Source organism: Stegastes partitus, unplaced genomic scaffold, assembly GCF_000690725.1.
Source record: "Stegastes partitus isolate 25-593 unplaced genomic scaffold, Stegastes_partitus-1.0.2 Scaffold3630, whole genome shotgun sequence".
NCBI classification, from domain to species: Eukaryota; Metazoa; Chordata; class Actinopteri; family Pomacentridae; genus Stegastes; species Stegastes partitus.
The window spans coordinates 135,882-155,615 of NW_007581361.1; the positions used below are offsets into that span (position 1 = coordinate 135,882).

Below are 19,734 nucleotides of genomic sequence, written 5' to 3' on the forward strand. Positions count from 1 at the left end.
ATAAAAGAAAATGTGATTCAGACCACACCAGCTTCTCTCATTGCTTTATGATCCAGTTCCAACTCTCACTTGCCCATCGCATGGTGGCTTTCTCGGTTCCCTTTTGGTCTGCATATGGGAACACCTCACATTATGTGCTTTTTTGGAGGTCTTCTGACTGACTCGTCTAGCCAAATACCAATTTAGCCTCCTTATAGAATCACTCTGATTTCTACGTTTTGTAATTTTTCCTCCCTACAACACATCGACTTCATAACCTGACTGTTCATTTACTGCCTAATATATCCCACCCCCTGATAGGTGCTATTGTAATGAGATAATTAATGATATTCATATCTGTCAGTGCTTCCAGTGTCGCACTACTGGATGTTTAATTCCAGGTAGCAACATGGTTAAATAGCCAAAACATTAATTACAACAAGGTGGTATTGATATTAAAAAATTGATTTGTGAGCAAGCCCCAAGGTAGATATGATGTTATGCATACAACCAGTTAATCCTCATGGAAAAAAAAGAAATTGTTTCTAAAAGATTTGTGCTTTCTCCCTTTGGAGGGGAACTCAGAAGACAGTCAGCTGGTTTCATCTGCCAAATGCCAGCTTATCATCACATCTGCATACAATAGGACATGTCATAAATCCTTGGCCCCTCCTTTCATCTGCCCTCACTTCTTCCATAATCAGGGCATTGGATGGGAACAGAAGCAAAGAGTAGCTTTTTATCCCTCAATAAAAGGCCACTTAGGCAGATAGTTCTCCCCAAACTCATCAGCTTTGGTCTTTTTTTCCTGGCAGCACATGAAGGAATTTGTGGAAGAGGGCAAACATTCCATCTAATTAAGGATACCTTTCATATAAGCTCACCTCTCTCCTCCATAATTTCTCTTTTCGCCCATTTCTCCTACCTCTCTTTCTCCCCGGCCCCTCTCTCTCCTTCTGTCTTTTCTCTTTCTTATCATCCATCATAGGAAGCCCAAAGGTGCCCTTTGCAGTTACTGTACCTTTTTGGTTAGCTCTTGATGCCTTTTGAAATCATTGGCTTACCCACGCTTTGATGTTGCCTTCAAATGGGTACTAAGCAAAACTTTGAAGTCACGACCTAGATGTGGCCAAGAATGTCGAATCACTGCAATAACTCAACGGCTCACAAATTTTTGTTTGCAAACAGTGAGTGCGGCGCATCATTAACGTGCAGTATGATTTGAGTGGCAGCATCTTGAAGGAGTTTTTCAGGAATCAGCACTATTTGTTTTGAAAAGTGAAGGGGAGAGAACGAGTGCTCTGTCTGACTTTGTTCTATTTCTGGGGATGGCTGCTGGAGGATTACTGCAAGTGGCAGAGTATTCATTATTTAGATGGCAGTAGCGGCACAGGGGATGGGGTGGTTTCATAAACCACTTGACTATGACATGTGTGCTGCTATACTAGACGCAAAGAGTAAAAAAAAAAAAAAAAAAGTTTCACCTCCAAAATGTTTTCTCCTAGTGAGGGCACTTGTAGCAGCTCTCTGCCAGAGACTGTTGAGACGGTCGACACTAACTGAAACTGATGGAGCAAACTCAGATTGATGGAGTTAATGGATGAAATCGTTACGAGTTCTCCGGGATTGCTCTCTATATAGGCTTTGAAAGTCATGAAGCGTTCATCCAGCTGTTTCATGGTGCATGTCAGATGTGGTATTATAGTTTTAAATACAGCATCTTTGCTGCTTGTTATTGCATTCAAAATGACTGAGTTGAATGTATGCAGCAGGAAATCTTTCGCAGTGCCTGGCTGATTATGAAATAATGACAGTTTTGTCTCCTCGCCTGGCTCTGTATTTCTTCAAAAAGATGACTGAAGATATCAGCAGCGACATTTTGAAATGGCCTAAGAGAAAAAATGTGAATCTGAAGTGAGAAAGCTGTGACAGTTATGTGCTGCAAAGCAAAACCTGCCGCTCTCTGCCAACGTGGTGGGAAACCGGCGTGGAATTTTCTGCTGGCCTAACAGTGGCATCTCTATTGACTGAAGTGTTTACCCTGACAGTCTTCAGCCTGGACACGCAGAGGGTCCCGCCACTGTGATTAATGCACTGCCATGCCGCCGTGGTGGAGGATGTCTCTCGGCGGTCTCCTTCCCCTTTCCAGTACTCCTCCCTGATATTTCACTAATGTGACTCGACAATAAAGAGATTGATAGTGATCATTATGCTGCTCTCAAAGAGTAATGTCACTTCCCAGCATGATCCAGCCAGCTCCTAATTCAACTACTGCTGTGGGTAGCATAGGAGAAGTGGCGTTGCATATTGTTACTGTACATACAAGCGGCTACAACTGCGTTATGTTAAACCAGAACCAGTGACATTTTAGAATCACCTCCTCCCGCTGTTATCGCAAACTCCTGAAGCCCCGTTTGAATATTTAGCGCTGCATACATTGCCTCAGGATGGCTCTCTCTAACTGAGCAACTTGACACAGCAAGTATTATCACGCTAAACAAGGGAATCAGGCTCTTAGCGCGACGCTTTGCGGGCTATATCACCGTTTCCCCAGTAGTCCCTTTACAAATAAAAGGTGTAAGGGTCATTCATTTGATTCCCTCGCTCTAAGTCTTTACAGCGAGGTTGATTTGTTTATCTGTATGTGTTTAGCCCCTGGCCCCAATCTTCTGAGAGAGAAAGAGGTTTAGCATTTAAATTGGTTGATCCACCGCACGTTTGTTAAACCTGTTTTTAAAGCATTACATTGATGAAAAGCAGACGCTAATCCCTGCGGGTGTGCGACCTTATCTGACTAAACACCTGACAATGAGATTCTATTGTCACTCTGGGAACACAAAGGCTCTCGGTAAACGTGTCTTGTATTGACCTTTGCTGCTGAACGCTACTGTAGCCGCGGGTTAGTTTCACTACAGGTATGATTTACAGCATGAAGTTTGGAGCGTGGAGACTGTTGTTTTTCACTGCTGGGCCCTTGTGCCGAAGGAAACTTTAAAGTCTTCCTAACTTCGCACTCCTCGGGAAGTTGTGCACCGCTGTTATCTTGTCTGCCAAACATTCGCTACAGTAAGTCCTTGGTGTCAGTGTCCAGACCTGACTGAAGAGACTGCAGTGGCATACTAGCTTTCACAGGTAATCCCAGAATCTCCTGTATGCATTTCTCCTCTGCTTATGTTCACACTAACTGATCCTCTTGTATCACACTTCCCATTGTATATTTAGCCAGACAAGACATTTAGTCAATATTGTTGCCTATGAATATGTAGCAGGAAGGTGGCCTTCACCTGAATGTGGCAGATGTGATTTCTAAGTAAATCATAGGGATTACATTATTGACAGTGCCTTGAATAAACATCAGGATGAGGTCAAAATTCATTGTCTTTCGCTATTTGCACAGCATCCGGAGCATGTTGAGGTTTTAGAGCAAACAGAGCATATCTCGCCGCTGCTGAATAATTATTTTATGTGATGAATTATCATAATTCAATGTTAAACATCCCAATCTTGATATAATTTTAGCGCTGACAGTGAGAAAGGATACTGTTGTGTGATTAGCTGTGGTATCAGATTGTGTCCAGCATGACAGATTGGCTGTGAAGTGTATCTTTTGACTGTGTGCACTGCATGTTAGTTGAGATTTGCTATCGTCTCTGTGGCTGAGTCCTCTCAAACTGCAACATGCTTCCTCAGCTCCTTAATATAATTCACACAGAGACCGGTAAAATGGAGCATCCTGTCATGATGTTGCTTTATATTCTGCTACAGAGCTTCCAGAAGCTAAAAGAAAGGATATTATCAAGATACGCAAGGAAAACATATGCAAATAGTGACAGTCCATTGTGCATTATGGTTGAAACATGATCGTGCGACTGCAGACTGTGGTGTCAACTATGGGGTTTGCTGCTGTATCAATACGCCTTTGTGCAGCTTAATCTGGTAAAGCGTAAAGAATATACAGTGCTGTCATACAATATTAATCCTAGCCAGGAAACTTAACCAGCTGCTGCCTTTAATAAACTGACAACTTATGGTTTTGCTAAGCCATATGCTGCTGCTGCCGCCTTTTCTCTCAGATTTCACTTCTCAGTTTCCATTGTCAGTCTCGTCTTGGCTTTTTATGATCTTAATTCTGATGGATGTATTCCAGTGTGAAATGACTCAGCCGGGTGTGAATGTGGACCATCCTTTGCCTCCTACTGCTGCCATTTGGTGAGCGGGAGGAAAAGCACAGGGACTGTCAGAGGAGACATGAGAAAGCTTGTGTGTTGACGACGCACCTCCCTTATCTAATTGGGGCAAAGCAAACATGATTAAGCCCAATCTGAAGGACGATCAGTGTCTTCCACCACAGAGACGTTTCACAGTCATGCACGATCTGCCGTGTGCGCTGCTCAGAGGCAGACAAGCAGTTTAACGACAGCATCAAGCTGCTGTTTCTACATAAACACGTGACTGCAGAACACTTTTTTTTTTTTTTTTTGCCCCACTAAGACTAATTCCAAAAATGACTTATACCTAATCTACTAAGTAGGTTGCTTGACAAGACTTCTGAAACAGCACACACGTGTTTTCTGATCTTCAGCCCCAATGATTGGGATGCAGCTGAGTTAAACCGATGAGACCACTCTGTAGTTAAGTTGTGTGAGATTTGGAAATAGAGTGTCAAGAGAAAAAAAAATGCTGTCATGGTCAAAGAAAACAAGGTTTCTTGGAGATTAGACACACATCTTGCTTTCTATTGATGAGGGCACATCTAGATATTCATACAACTACCTGCTTTGACACAACATACGCATACACAGGTGGGTTTAAACTGTTAACTGTAACTTTTCTTAATTTTCACCTGAGATAATTTTTAAAGGTTTTATATTATCTGAAAGTGCTCTGTTCCCTTTGCTACATGCTGCCTCTCTCTCTCTGTCTTGGTCTCCAGCTGGCCCTGTGCTTTTTAGACCATAAGATCTGCAAAAAATCATCTTCAATTTATCTGATTTTGTGTTATTTGCAAGTAAAGAGTAGTGAGATATTTACTTACAGTATCCATGTCTGGCAATGTCAGATATGAGGTACACTCAGCTGTGAAGTCTGATGATAAAACCTTAAAAATGCACAATTGCTGGGGTTTCCCTGTAAAATCCAAAGATATAAGAACTTTGAGAACTTGACCTTTCGTGCAGTTGTATCTGGGGCATCGGTGATTTCAGCACATGACATTATACTTTGCGAGAGAGCTTTACAAAATGCAGCAGTTCAACACATTTTTTCCCCCCAATGCTGTGAAAAGTCTACAAATAAAGCCTTAATTTATTTGGGTGATGTGTATTTTTAAAAAAAATCCAGGTGCATCCCAGACAAAATATCTTTTATTTCTTTTCTATCATCCTGTGCCTCTTTCAGATAATCCCGCAACTGTGATGAATGCCATTTCAATTTGTGATTATGAACCACAACATCTGATATTCAATCTTGATTTAAAAGCACAAGGTGAGCAATAAGTGAGCTCCTCAGTGTTGAACATTTCCTTCCCTTTCAATTGAGTCACGACAAATTCACATCATGTTCTCGGCAGCACAGAACCAAATTTGATGCAGTTCAGATGTAGAGGCGTGAGAGAGGTGCTAATTGATGCCTGCTGTGGCATGAAACGCAAATTGCATAGTTTACAAGTACAGCAACCAAACTGCAGACATGCACGGCCCCGTGGAGTCGTATGAAGAGGCTAAATGGAGAATGTGCACAGAGAAGCATAATGGATGCTGTCGATACACCACCGCTACCTGCTCCGTGCTATTCTGCAGCGCTTGCCATGTCAACATCATTTGCCCACTCGCACACAACGTGACACCCACAAACACACATCATTCATATCTCTGTAAACTTCTCCAAGTGTATCCGAGTTGTCACTTTTTAGGAACAACGAAACACAAGATCATTTAATAGTGGAATGACTATAAAACTGCATTTGCAAATTCAGTTCCATTATGTAGACAAAAGTTTCCTCATCAGCTTTATTAGTATACCATACATACACTCATCAAAGCCATTAAATAGCAATGATTGCATTTGCGGCCATTAGCCTAAATGATATTTTTTTTGCTACTTATGCTATTAGCTGCAGTAAAAAACAAAAAAAACCCAACATTTTGAGTATGAAAGATTAAGCTGATGTTCTTTCAGAATGAGTCACAATAAGTAGTCATGTAACAATTCAGAGACCTGCACTGGGAAAAGATTTTGTTGCTGCAGAAAATGAACTTTTGACCTTTCGGGAGAGGATTTCTAATATTTAAGCCAGTCGACTGTAGGAAGCAGTTATCAGTCTGCTGTGTGTCTAAATGATGAAGTTGTTCTCCCTGGTCTCTTTCATTTTCATAAATATTCAGTATATTTATCACATGCTTTTAGAACAGTGCAGCTTTATGATGCATGCTCTCAGCAAGATGTAAGCGAGTGAGCGATGCACAGCCAAACCTTGCCTGCGTCTTTCTTTGTCTTCCTCTTGAGCCATTTTGTAAAGAGACATGCTGGCACTGTGTCATTATAGATGCTTATTTTCAACAACATGATAATATCAAAATGGAGGTGAGATTGAACCTGGAGTGAAAAGAGGGAAGGTTTGTTGAGAGCATCAAATTATTGTGGGACTAAAAGAGAGCAGAATTTGCAGTTTGCAGGAGTTCTTTTTGTGTAGTCTTTTTTTTTTTTTCTGAGAAAATAGTTGTTATTGCAGAATTGTGCTGGCTGTTCTTGTTCTTGTTCTTTTTTTTTTTTTTTGCAGTTGTACTTTTGAAACTTGTTTAGCCGTTCCAGCTTTGTGCCTCAGCAGTCGACCGACCGCTTCTTTCCAACAACTGCTGGCTGAATTGCCATGAAATGTAACATCCGTGCTCTCATGGGATGACTTGCTGACTGTGGTGGCCCTCGACTTTTCCTCCTACTGTCAACATGTGTTTGACATTTGTGGTTTTTAGAGATGGGTCTGATTGCAGCCCCACATTTGAACCCCGAGCAGATCCTGGCATTTTTTTGCCCTTCACATTTTCACCCACTGTGGGCTCATTTTTCACTGCAAAGTAAAATCGCTCTCCTTTATGAAAACAGCACAATTATGGATAGAAGTGGAGGAAACTCAGAAATGTCTGTGCAGAATGACACAGTCACAATGCCATAAATCAGAAAAGAAGAAGAAGAAAGGAAAGCTGAGTTTCTTGGATTATTTATTTTTGCAAAAATTGAACAAAAGAACAAAAGAAAGTGAACAAAAAACAGCCTTCAACATTTTTTTTCTTAGTGGCCACTGGTTTTTGCTAATACTGGAAAAAGCACATTGGGTGTATGTTATAGATATTTCACTACTTACTTTTTTAATCTGTCTCCTATCTGCTCTGTGTAAACACCATTCAGCTGACAAGTCCCTGAGTTTTTGTCACACCGGCTGAGTCATTCGTGGTTTCTCAGTTGTGCCAATTACTGCAGAATGTTTTCTTTTTTTTTACAGAATGTGGTTGGCACAAACTTTGTATTTTCGGTGAATTTGTTAAATGAGACAAGTAGAATAAAAATGATTTGGGTTATTTTTTTCCGGTGGAACTGTACATCACACATGACGCATTCAGGGAAAGAGTTGGAAAATTGTGGTTTCTGGCTCTGATAAGTGATTTTCAGAGGAATTCAGAGAGTTAAAAATGGTGAACATTAAAACTTAAGTGTCAGTGTTAGTGTTAGATTAGTCCTGAGAGTGTGTTTATATGCTGATGTGTAAAAAAAAAAAAAGAATACTAGGTCTGTTTGTGAGCCTCTAATATACCGCAGTAGCGCTTTTAGTCAGTTTGTTCACATTCTAATACGGTGTCTGCATTTGCTGTTGTAACTTGCTGCGAAAACAGGTAAAAGTGCTTTACAGCAAATGTACTGTATTTTAATTAGTCTTGCAGTTTACATTATTATCAAACTGTGGAAGGATGCTTCCTTCAAGGCTGCCTCATAGATCATTTCTCTTTGGTGCCAAATAATTCTTAAACAAGATATACTGTTGCTCTTTTAAGCCGGCTATTTGTTATAACATTTTGGCACTTAATGAATATAAAGTGTTACTCTGCTGGGCTGAAAATGTGTGTGTTTGCCTGTGTACAGAGCGGGGTGGAGGCTGTGGTGAGACAGCGGTTGATAAATTGTTGTTATCTGACTTGCTGTGGTGGAAAACACTCCTAACATATGGATGGAGGATTGGATAAATCAGTTGAAGTAGGTCCAAGGCTGCTTTAGTGACCACATGCTTTGGTGTCCTGAGAGATTTTTTATTTTTTTTTGGCTGTGAGTCAGTGTGGACGGAACCCGTAAAACCACAATAGCTCCGCACTCGTACGGCTGACATGCTTTGATACACATCAACAATCAGCATGTATTTACAGTATATATTTGAATCTGGATTACACGCCGCCAAGCCTATTACAATACATGAACAACACAAACGGGGCGCTGAGAAATGCTGCCTCGATAAGCCCCAGCTTATCACCCACACGTTCCATCCCCTCTTGTGTCCTTATTTAACAAATATAGCAATATTTTAGACTACCTTTAAATGTAGTCCTTTCTGTGAGCTTTCCTTTGTGTGTGTGTGTTCCCACAATTGCTTCTAAAGCAGCCTCTGGAGAGACAGCAGAGGAGGTATGTATGAGTTGGATGCCTCCTTGACAACACCTTGGAGGTAAAAATCAATGTCTGCCAAACAAAGTGAAATGTTAGGCTGCAGCCGATACATGACAGATGAGGCTTAGGGTGGTATTTTCTAAGGTGAATGAAGACTGGAACGCAGGCAGCCCTGTCTGCTGTTGTCAAGCAAAGCAGCATTAGAGAGATTTTGAAGGACAGTACATCTGACTTCCCTGACTACTTTTATTATTGATTAACATGATGTAGACATGTGTGAGAGCCAGTCTGAAATGGAGGGGAGATGAGGTTCAAAATTAAGAACGACTGCACGGCAGATTAAACTTTAAAGGCCAGTTTCGCTAATGAATTGTGATGCGGGGCCACTCGAGAGACCTCGCCTCCAACTGGGCTCAGTACAAAAGTACAGTCATCTTGATTAGAGTGGATTGGTCCTCAGATCAGAACAGCGTCTCTATTTCACAGCATGACCAAATTCCTGGGATAAGTCGCAATTTTTGACAGCTGAACGGCTTAAAATTTTTTCGTGCCCGTGTCTTAAAAGTCCCTACATTTTCCATGTTCATGCCCAGAACACAGATTTCTTTTAGGTAGATTCCAGTTTCCTCAGGGTGGAGCTCGGGCTATGCAGCTGAATAGTAGCTGTAGAAGCAGCAGGGCTAGCTTGGCACATCATGAGGAAACACTGTGTTGCTACCTCATGCATGATCAGTCATCACGACTCCAGCAGTGACCTCAGCACAGAGCCGTGGGCCATATCATGTTGCTGATTGAGCATCCACCAAGGCTCAGAGGGTACGCAGGTTACATCTCAGTTCTTCTTGCCGCGAGAGGCGAGAGGGAAAATTCCAAAACATCAGTAGTGCTCCAAGGCTTTTCTCGGCGGGCTTTGACATGGGAGTTTGTGTGTGTGTGTGTGTGTGGTAGTGTGTGTGTGTGCACATGTATATACGGTATATCCTAACATGTGCTTGCACATATAAAGTTTATCGCTTATTCCCATTGAGGATATTGACATCGCTAGGCCAACCCTCCCCACCGCAATAACCCACGAGTTGGTGAGCAGTGTAAGAATAAACCGCTGATTTCTCCTATTATTATTCTTGTCCCGTGCTCTGCTCTGTGGCCAAGAGTAATGCAACAGTGGGGTATCAATTCATAGCCTTGGCCTCAGGAAAGCTCTTTGGAAAGCAGAGGGATTTTCAGCTTGTGTGCTATAGCTCCAGCTCTGGAGCCAGACGCTGCAAGAAATGTTGGCTTAGAGAATTATATGTGGGAATGTTGGAAGCAGTCAGTTAGGGGCAGATATAAAGGCACCAACATGTGTTGTTTGTTCATTCGAGTTCCTTAGATAAAGAGACTTGGATGACACTGCATAAATAATTGATGGCTGACCTAATGTGTACAGTATAAGGTAACACCGTGTATTTGTCTTCACTAGTTCCAGCCTCTTAAATGTGAGGAGATGCTGTTTTTTCTTTGTCTTGTTTTCACATTTTTCTCGGTTTGTGCAGCTGCTCAGACAAAACAAGCAATCTGAATATTGTATAAGATGTAAAATCAGATTTTTTTTTTTTGCTGTTTTCCCACTGTTCGTGGAAAAAGCAATTAATAGATCACTCAAGGAAATAATCAGCAGATGAATCTTTAATTAAAACAAGCATTAGTTGCAATGATAAGGAATATACCCCAGATCAGTATAGTAATTCTGCTGTTAGACGGCTGATTGCTGATCTCCCAGTTGGTGACTTTTTTTTATCAATTAGTCACTCTGTTTGCTTTATTCCAAACCAGCAGATCCACATTAATGTTTAGGTTTTACTCAGCTTTTTAAAATTCCATTGCATTTCTTTGTGGTATTACCCTAATAGGAACATGCTGACACATAATGGTTAAATAATATGAAACTCGGCTTGAAGTTTGAGCTCAGCATTGAAAAAAACAACCTCAACCTCTAGAGAATATCATATAGGTTTCACATGCCTATTTGTTTTTTCAATGCGGTGTGAAAGATACACACGGTATAAATCTCCTTCTCAAATTTCCTCACAATGGAGGTGAAAATTAGTCATCTCTGCAAGTGGAGTGCATCCAGTTGAGAACAATATGCCAACAATTAATCAGGAAAAGATAGGCTTTTCCATTTTTAGATGGATACTGCTTCCTTTGTCTGGTTTCCCCACAAACTGAGCGATTTGCACAGGAAATGCAATTATAGCAACCATTGGAAAAGACTGTGCCAATACAACCATAAGTGGTTTGTTTTTTTCCTGCAACCATTTTCTCAAGTGATTGGGGAAGCGAGCTGTAAATGAATGGGGAGGCACATGAATAGTTCTCAGAATGCCGTCACATTTCAATGACCCCTAAGATGATGTAGACAACATTTCTTTTTTTTTTTTGTGTGTGTAATTACTAATTCAAATCTATATAGCTTTAGTCAGAGAAGTGACTCACAGTTCAGCAGAACTAGGATAACATTGTTTTGTTGTTATTCCTCACACACAGATGCTTGGTGGAGTTGAAAAATACATTTCTTAATATCCTCCACCGAGCCTCAGAATGTTTAAAAGCCTCTCTGCGGTGGCCGGGACCACCCCAGCTAAAGTTTCATGTTGGCTCCATCAGCCAGCCGCCATCACAGCTCTTACCGAAGTCTCAAGCCATTCAAGCCACCACAGCAATTTAGATAGAGTGGATGACTACCTTCAAGGCCGGTTCAGTTCAAATACGCACAGGAGGAAGATCGAAACTGGCAACTTCTTTTCAGAAGAATGCCACAGCAACCCTTTCAAAACATATTCGCGACAAAGTGCAGAGCAGAGGCACATTTGGATGAGAGCATGTCTCTCCAGTGTCTCCATATCCTACCTCCTTGTCGTGATTTGTTTATAATATACAATTTGTTGCTTATTCTGCTCTTACCCTTGCTCGAGCATCAAAAAAAGAGGGATAGGAAGTGACAGGTTGCTGCTGTTATTGTCATTATAACAGAACATTAAAGATGTAAACAAACTGGCAAGCCAAGGATTTGTAGCCAGCTTGACTGTTGCAATTGGGACCGCAAGGTGGGATTGCAAATTTATGGCATATACTTGAGACTGGCGAGGTAGGTTCATTAGTTTCTCAATGCGCTGAGAAATATAGCTAGTTGATACCAGCTGTGATGCTAATGTGGCATATTCCTAGACCCGGTCTGATCAATATGTTTATATTAACAAGCCAGGCAACTGTGTGTTGAGTGAAAGTAGTTACTGGGGTAATAATTCTCTGTGGGTTAATCACTACAACCCTCCTCACAGTTCAAATAATAAAATACAACATCTCCGAAAATGGCTTTGAGTTATGGCTTATCTTTTTTCAGCACTGATTTTGTGAGCGTCTTTCTTGCGATGTCGCTGAAGTGATTTGAATAATGTGGAAATAAGGTCATCTGCCTTTTACATATAAGGCTTGGTGGCATTTCTTAACACTAAAAATCAATGCACTTATTTTGTGCTTAAATATCAATTGTTCTGTCGAAAATTAACTTTGCGGATGGTTGATGAAGTTGTGTGAACACAAATAAAGTTTATATTTCAGAAAAGTGAGAACTGGCACACTTCCCTGTGGACTGTGCCAGGTTTCAGTTCTGTAAGTTGAAGAAAACACAGCGATATGTGTAATGTCAGGACTGAACTGTAGAAAATGTGCCGCCTGCACCAAAGTTAGAAACTGTAACATTTTATCTAGGTGTGAACACAATCTCTCTGGACAAACAAAGAAGCCAAAGCTGTCCACACATGAATAAATACAACTAAGTGTTTTGTCAGCAGGCTAATTGTCAAAGCAGCTTTTGAGAAGGAGTGTAATTGCTATGTAATCGGAGAGCTGTCAGAAAGAACTGCTAAGCAGTCATCATCTGTATGATGATCTGCCATCTGTAGCAATGTCTGGGAGAGGGAGAGCGAGAGAGATGGACAAGCAGTGATGTGAAGCTGCTTATATTCACGGCGCATCTTCAGCGGGTTCAATTTTCTAAGTGTATTTACAAATCATACATTTTAAATGAATGGCAGCCTAGAATTTGCGTCGAATGTGAGTTGATGAATGCCTATATGGCTGTGTAGGAGCACATTATGTATGGGTAAATGGAACGTCTTTTTCAATAATACAATGATTATGCAATCCTTGAAATATTGGTTACATCCTGATTCCGCTGCTCAGAAATAGCTTGAAAGAAATTTCCGTCTTTGATCAGATAGAAAGTCAGGAGAAGAGTGGGCAAGGCAGTGAGCGCAGTGAAGGTACTCTGGCAGGAAATATGATGGAATTCACACAGCTTCTTCTTCTTCTTTTTTTTTTTCTCTCCAAACCCCAAGTCCCTGAAAATTGCCAACTCTCTTTGCAGAGTAAATCCCCAAAACTCACCTAGGGCAAGGTTGCTCTAATGGTCCCATATTCCACTGGGTAAGCCTCCACCCCCTCCAACACCTCCCCACCCCACCTTCAGGGCTTCCCAGTGAGAAGCCGCTGTCTCTTTTTCTGCTAAAGAATACTGCCGCCGCCGCCGCCGCCGCCGCCGCCGCCTTCGACAGGCCTCCAGAGTTGTGCCGAGGAAATCTAGTGATTGATGAGAATGAATTTATTGATTTGACATATATAAACATCCTTCCTGGTCCAAATGGCACGTTTTATCATAGAGGTCATCCATTATTCATTTCATATAAAATCAAACAGGGATTTTGACAGAGGCCCTCTTGAGATTCAAACTTTGCAGAGTGGTGGTGCTGCATGTTTCATGTAATTGTCAATATCCTCTTGTAAAAAAAAAAAAAAAAAAAAAGAATAATACCTTAAGCTGTAATAGAAAAGCAGTGGCCTCTGTAAGTTCTGTGATCTGTTTTGGCAGAATTCTTGTGATGCACACATACTGCAATTTTCCTATTGGTGAAGGGCAAGCCAGTCAAAGCAAATGCCCTTTCAATTCCATTAGCAGTTGCATCAGTCTCTTAATGGAGAGTAAAATGGCACAAGACCTTTTGCAGTACTTACACAATGAATATGAAAAGGCTTTCACCGAGCTTGCCAAGCTTAGTGAGTGCAAAACGGCTTTTAATTGTGTCCCGACTCAGTATTGGAACATTATGTGCAGTATTCAAGGCTTGTCAGCGCTTTAATCAAAAAAGGATATTTTCAAAGGAGCGAACATCATAGAAACCTAATTGGCCTAAACATCTAAAAATCAAGAAGTGGCATCAAAAAGTTCAAGAAAATGCACTGAAATCTGAACTAAGCTTGTAGACAGTGATAGCCTCTGACACAGTCATTTAAAGTGGGCTAAACTCTATGAATGGACAAGCCTAAACCATTTAAATCATTCTGATGTATGAGGGGGAAAAGTGCTCCCTCAGAAAGTTGCGTATTACAAGGCATTTTTAACTGATAGACATTTTCGGCTCACTAATACAACAGAGTGTGTGTGTGTGTTTTTTTTTTTTCTCTCTTGTGGACACTGTAATTTATCAGTCTTCAGATCACAAATCCCTGAAAAAAAAAAATAAAACGTTGAAGGAAGTGAAACCGAAGATCCAGTGTAGGTGGGATTTTAATGAAAATACACAGACTTTATAAAGCTACTTTTGATAGGTACTGCAAGCATCATTAGGATGGGAATGAGTCTGTCATTTCAGCTCTGGCATGCAGTATTAATCACAAAGGTCCTTTAAAGCATGTTGCTGATGGAGATGATGACAAGCTGACGTTGAAGAATTATGCAAAGGAGGCATCCGTCTTGATCTGATTTCAAAGCAAAGCCCCATAAACCACACAGCTGTTTCATCTGCCTTCCTAGTCAGTGAGTCTGCACATTAAAGGCCAGCTTAATTCCCTGTGTGTCTTGATTGAAGACAATGCCAGACTTTCTTAAAGGCTCATTGTTTAGTGTGCTTGTTTTTTTAAACGCACAGTCCAACATATGCTAGGCAGGGGATGATGTAAATCAAAGCGCTATGGTGCTGAAAGCCCATATTTTAGCATAGTTTGCCCAAGTGGCTTTCAAATCTCCAACTTTGGCAGCGAAGTACACAGACACTGAACACTGAACTGCTGCTCAGATGGTGCCACATTTTTGCTCATTGACTTTCATGGAATCAGACTGAGGTTATCGCTTATAGATGTTAATCATAAGGAGACCTCGTCAGAATTTAGATTCAAACTCACACCTCAAACTGCAGCCCGAAAACGGTGATGTTTGACACCTTTCGAATAAAAACGGCCACCGCACACGCAGGCAAGGCTTTCAGCATCACCTGAACCGACGGGGTGACTGGTGTATGAAATAAGAGCATGCGGTTAAAATTTTGACTCCGATGTTAAAATCAAGACATATGAAGTCTCCTTAAAAAAAAAAACACACACAACTAATTCACCATTTGATCTTGACTGCTCACAGATTAAGGGGATGATATAACCCTTAAACTCGGAAAGAAAATGTTTGCATAATTAATCGCTCAAAGTCCACAAGGAGTCAGGTTTCAGATCTAAATACTTAAAAGGGCATAACTTGGTGTTAAGTGATAACTCAAGGGGTGATGTGGCCAGTGGAGTGGCTCCTCAGACTCATATACGTGCAATAGGAAGTTATGATCGTATAGAGGATTTAGTCTAACTGCTGCACTTTATTTTACTTGTATGGGACTTGGGGCAAAGCAGTCACGTTTTTTTTAATTTGGAAAACAGTGGCTCTTTTTCTTTTGAAGCTTCTGGATCTTTCTAGGTTACAGACGCATCAGTGAATAGTAGCATAGCAGCCTCATGGCAGTTTGTAAAGCACCGCATACAGTAGGTTTAATTCAGTTCATAGGGTTTTATGTTCCCTTGGTACATTGTGGGATTATACATTCAGATTTGCTGCATGTCAAATCCCACTCCTTTGAAGGTTTTGGGATTTGTGTTTTTTGGAACGTTGTGCTCAGCATGTGCTTTCACGTAAAAAAATAAATAACAGTTCATGTCATGTTTCTGTTCGGGCATGCCTTTTAACATGTTGATTCATCAGAAAATTGATTCGGGAGTAACCGTAAACTGATGATAGAGAAAGACTTTAGCCTGATCTCTGAGCTTGCTGTGCCTGCACTATTCCCATCATCCATAATGCACTTGCTCTGCATACTGTACATTTTTATGAGTTTCAAGTTTGCTGCATTTTCAGGCTGTCGGGGCAAGTGGTGCAGCCGTAAGAAACTAAACAAGGGCAATAAAGATGTCCGGATCGATACGTAGACATGAAGATAAATGGATGGATTTGTGCAATACCTGTCATGTATCTTTATTTGTAATGCGTAATGGGAGGGCAGATCGTTTTCAGGGATCGACTGTCTCATGTGGGTGTGAAACTGAGATGATGTTTATACAAGAAAACAAATCAGCTGTTTTATGTGTTTTACTAAAGAGAGTCTAAAAGGATGCTTTCCTCATTTCAAGAGAAATTGTAATTACTTTTAATAGACAATTAAGATTGTTTTAACCTTGTCTTCAGAAGTGGCTATTAACAAGTGTTAACGCATTAAAAATAATTCTTTCTGGTTGTCAACATTCCACTTACCCTCATTTTAGATCATTTTTCTGTTTTTCCTAGTCAATTCGATTGTCCTCGCAGCTTCATTTTCCTTCTCTGTTCATTGACATTTTACTGTTTTACTAGTGCATGATGATTTTATGAAAAAAAAAAAATGCTTCTGCTGGGAAGACAAGTGGAGCTCATGGGTGCTGCTGGCACGTACAGTGGAATAAGGCCCAGAGGTGAAGTAAAACCAGCCAGTGTTGGTAGATAATCCACATTTCTATTAGCCTACTTAGCACTTTTCTAATAGGGCTCACAGTCTAGCCCAGGAGATGAGTGGGATGTCTTGTATTCGTTATCACGAAGTCATGGCACCCTTATATTTTTCAAAAGCCAATACTGCAGCCGATCTCAGGTAATTCATGTGTTAGGATTCAGAGCGGACTTTGAACATGGTCATGTGGGGTGATGAGGGGATCATGTTTGATTGGGTTTGATAAAACTCTAATCACAGTCCAGAAAAAAGAGGGAAAAAAACAACCTTCATCTGCGTTTGATGATTTTGCTTTTATGGACTTTACGGCCACATGCTGTTGCTATGTAATTGCAGTCAGGAATTAATTAATCCTAGATTGGTTTTCTGAACGTGCAGTGGGGACTCTTGTTGCTTCTGATTCTGCTTTGTGCCACACTTGTCTGTCTATCCAACCTGTCCATCTGTCCATCTACACATGAGACTAATGTTTAAAAAATATATATACAAGTCTATATATATATATATATATATATAGGTCAACTCTTGAGCCACCAAAGCAGGTCTGACCCGTCTGTCAGGATCTCCGAGGGCGTCCTGTGATGTCTGGCACTGGCCATAGATTCTTGGGGTTGTGGGGTGCAGCCTGTGTTGAACAGACTTGTTCCAGTGCATCCCCCGAATACTTGATGCATTGCTGTTAATAATTCATGATTAACCTATGAATTGCAGTTAATAATTTAACTTATTAAAAATATATGTTGTGGGGACTTAACGAGCAGCTTGCCTCCATGATGAAGACTTCTGAAGTAAGAAGTAGATTAGGTCCAGCGTGCTAATATATGTGTGTGTATATATATATATATATAAGTGTATGTTGGTGTATTTGTGTGTGTGTGTGTGTAAATTTTACTACAGCGACCAGTGTCCTTTTGTATAACTAATAGGAAGAAGCTTTAGTCTCTGTAATGATGCTTGTTACAATTTCCCTTTGCTTTGAACAGGAGAGGACTAATCTTCAGTAATCTTCAGTTGTACTAATAGCCTGGGTGTACAGTAGCCTAAAGGTTTTTACCTCAAAGCACTGGAAATGATTTCCTATCTCTGAATGGCATTCGGGTTTCCGCCCAGTTGTGTGGAACCAAATAGCTCATTTGCCGGCATTGAACAGCTTGTTTGATGCATAGAAGGGCACAGTGAAAGGTGGAAGCACATACACAAGGACAAAAATGGCATGGTCATTAAAGGATCTTTTCAAAACAGCAACTTGTGTCCCCTCTGTCAAGTTGCTCTATGCAGCCAAATGCACAGAGCAGGTTTTGATCCTTGTGTGCATAGTTAAAAAAAAAAGAAAAAAAAAGCAAAGGTTAAATCATGCACTGACCTCCGGTGTTCGTATGCGCTACGTTTAAGCTCCTTTAGGCTTTATAAAAATTCATGCTGTCAAAGCAAAAACAACAGAAGCTCCTAAAAGACGCATCTCCCCGCTTTCTCAATATTCTCCAAGCCTTTGTAAGACAAGAAAGACGATACCCATTTGGGGCTCATTGGAGCAAATCAGAATTGTCAGCACTGTGGGTTTTTACCTTTTAAACAGGGAAGATGGATAGATAATCACCACATGCCATTCTGGGGGCCAATTACACAGCTTTGTGTGAAATTGGAAAACCTGTTCTCTCAGAGCTCTAATGGATGTTCTGGTCATTAGTTATTTGAGAGTCTTCTCTGGCTGTAATCAAACGTGAAACATTGCGTTAAGCGCCCATAAAAGAACAGCTGCCTCTCTAAGTGACCTTCTGTTTAAGAGAACCCAACTGTTAGCCGTGTGGCGTTTTGTGACAATTATTATGTGTATCGCCATAAAAGCAGCTCTTATTTCCCCTTTTTCTGCAGTGGTTGCATCTCATTTTAATGTCTTGCTCTCGGTTGTATTTACTTTTCTGGGTCTGTTAAGTGGCTGTGTGCTGTCATATCTTGCATACAAGGCAGATGCATAATCTTACCCATCTGCTGTCTCCTAGAAATACCGTTTCTTCACTGTGGGTGTAATTTTAATCAGCAAAATAAAATACTTGTTTTTATTTTTGCTATTATTAAGGATATTTGAACTAATATTCTAATGTCTCCGTGTCTCTCTCCTCTCCAGGTGACCATCTGTCTAGTCAGCAAGTCCCACCTCCTCTCCCACCGGCCCCACCTCCACACAAGCAGCATCCGTCCATCACTTCCCTGTGCCGCAGCTCACTGGCCAATCAAAGGAGCCCGAGTCCACCACCAACAGCCGGCCTGGCGGCTGACTTGCAGAGTACGGCGGAATGCGTCCAGCTGCAGGACAGCTGGGTCCTGGGCAGCAATGTGGCCCTGGAGAGCAGGTGAGTGACCCACGGTGACCTAGAACAGAACCGGAAAATCCAGTTCCAGATGTTAGCACGGATCCTTTTTCACTGACTCAGAAAACAAAACGATGTGAAATAAATGAGCCGGGGGGCAAGTTGCCGTTTAAAATGTATATTTCAGTTTCAGTCATTTCTCCGACACCCATTGTATCTCCAAATTTTATACATATTTCATCTGAAAATCGAGGGAGGGAAGAGTACATACAAGTCTGTTTTACATATTTCATTTGATGGCTTGTTTGCCTCGTTTTGGATGTCCCAGATCTGCTGGCCTGTCTCATTCATCCTCTGGCACGCTTGATGAGTTTTTAAAACATCAGCTATTGGCCCATATTCCTAAAACTCACAGTGAATGTTATCAGCGACGCATTCAGTCATGACTGAACCAGCAGTTTGTTTTTTGAGAACAAATACGACTGCTACAGTTACATTAATGTTTTCACGACTTCAGCACACCTTTGCAATCTTTTGTGTGACCTGGAGGAGGTGGAGGAAACAGCTGGGATGTGCTCTGGTTGGTCAGGCCACAACTTCCACAAAACAACAGTGGGGTTTCACACAGCTGGGACTGTTTAACACACTGGGAATAAGAAGAACAAATGCTCATACTCAATAGTTGATGATTTTATCGATGTTTTAGTGCCACTCTTTTGAACAGAGGGGGTAAAAAGATTATATTTTCTCTCCAGGATTTATAATATTTGAGGATGGCACATTTTCATCAACGTTTTCGTCTCACCAAGTTAGATTATTACGCCACAAATTGCACATGACGCAACGTAGTTCCTGCCGCAATTGATTAATACCGACGTAGTTTCTCCTCATTTGAGAATAATGCTGGCTTTCTTCTTTTTGTATGCACTTACAATTAAGCGCTGATTACTAAATTAGAC

The 19,734-nt window shown here is 41.0% G+C and overlaps 1 protein-coding gene across 1 annotated transcript in view; it reads left to right on the forward strand.

Moving 5' to 3' along the window:
• Positions 1-19,734, forward strand: part of LOC103375912 (teneurin-3) — a 124,879-nt gene that overhangs the window by 28,619 nt on the left and 76,526 nt on the right. Inside the window, exon 3 of the mRNA XM_008306213.1 lies at positions 18,592-18,817. Coding sequence (XP_008304435.1) covers positions 18,592-18,817 — 226 coding nt within the window. The remainder of the gene's footprint in view (positions 1-18,591; positions 18,818-19,734) is intronic.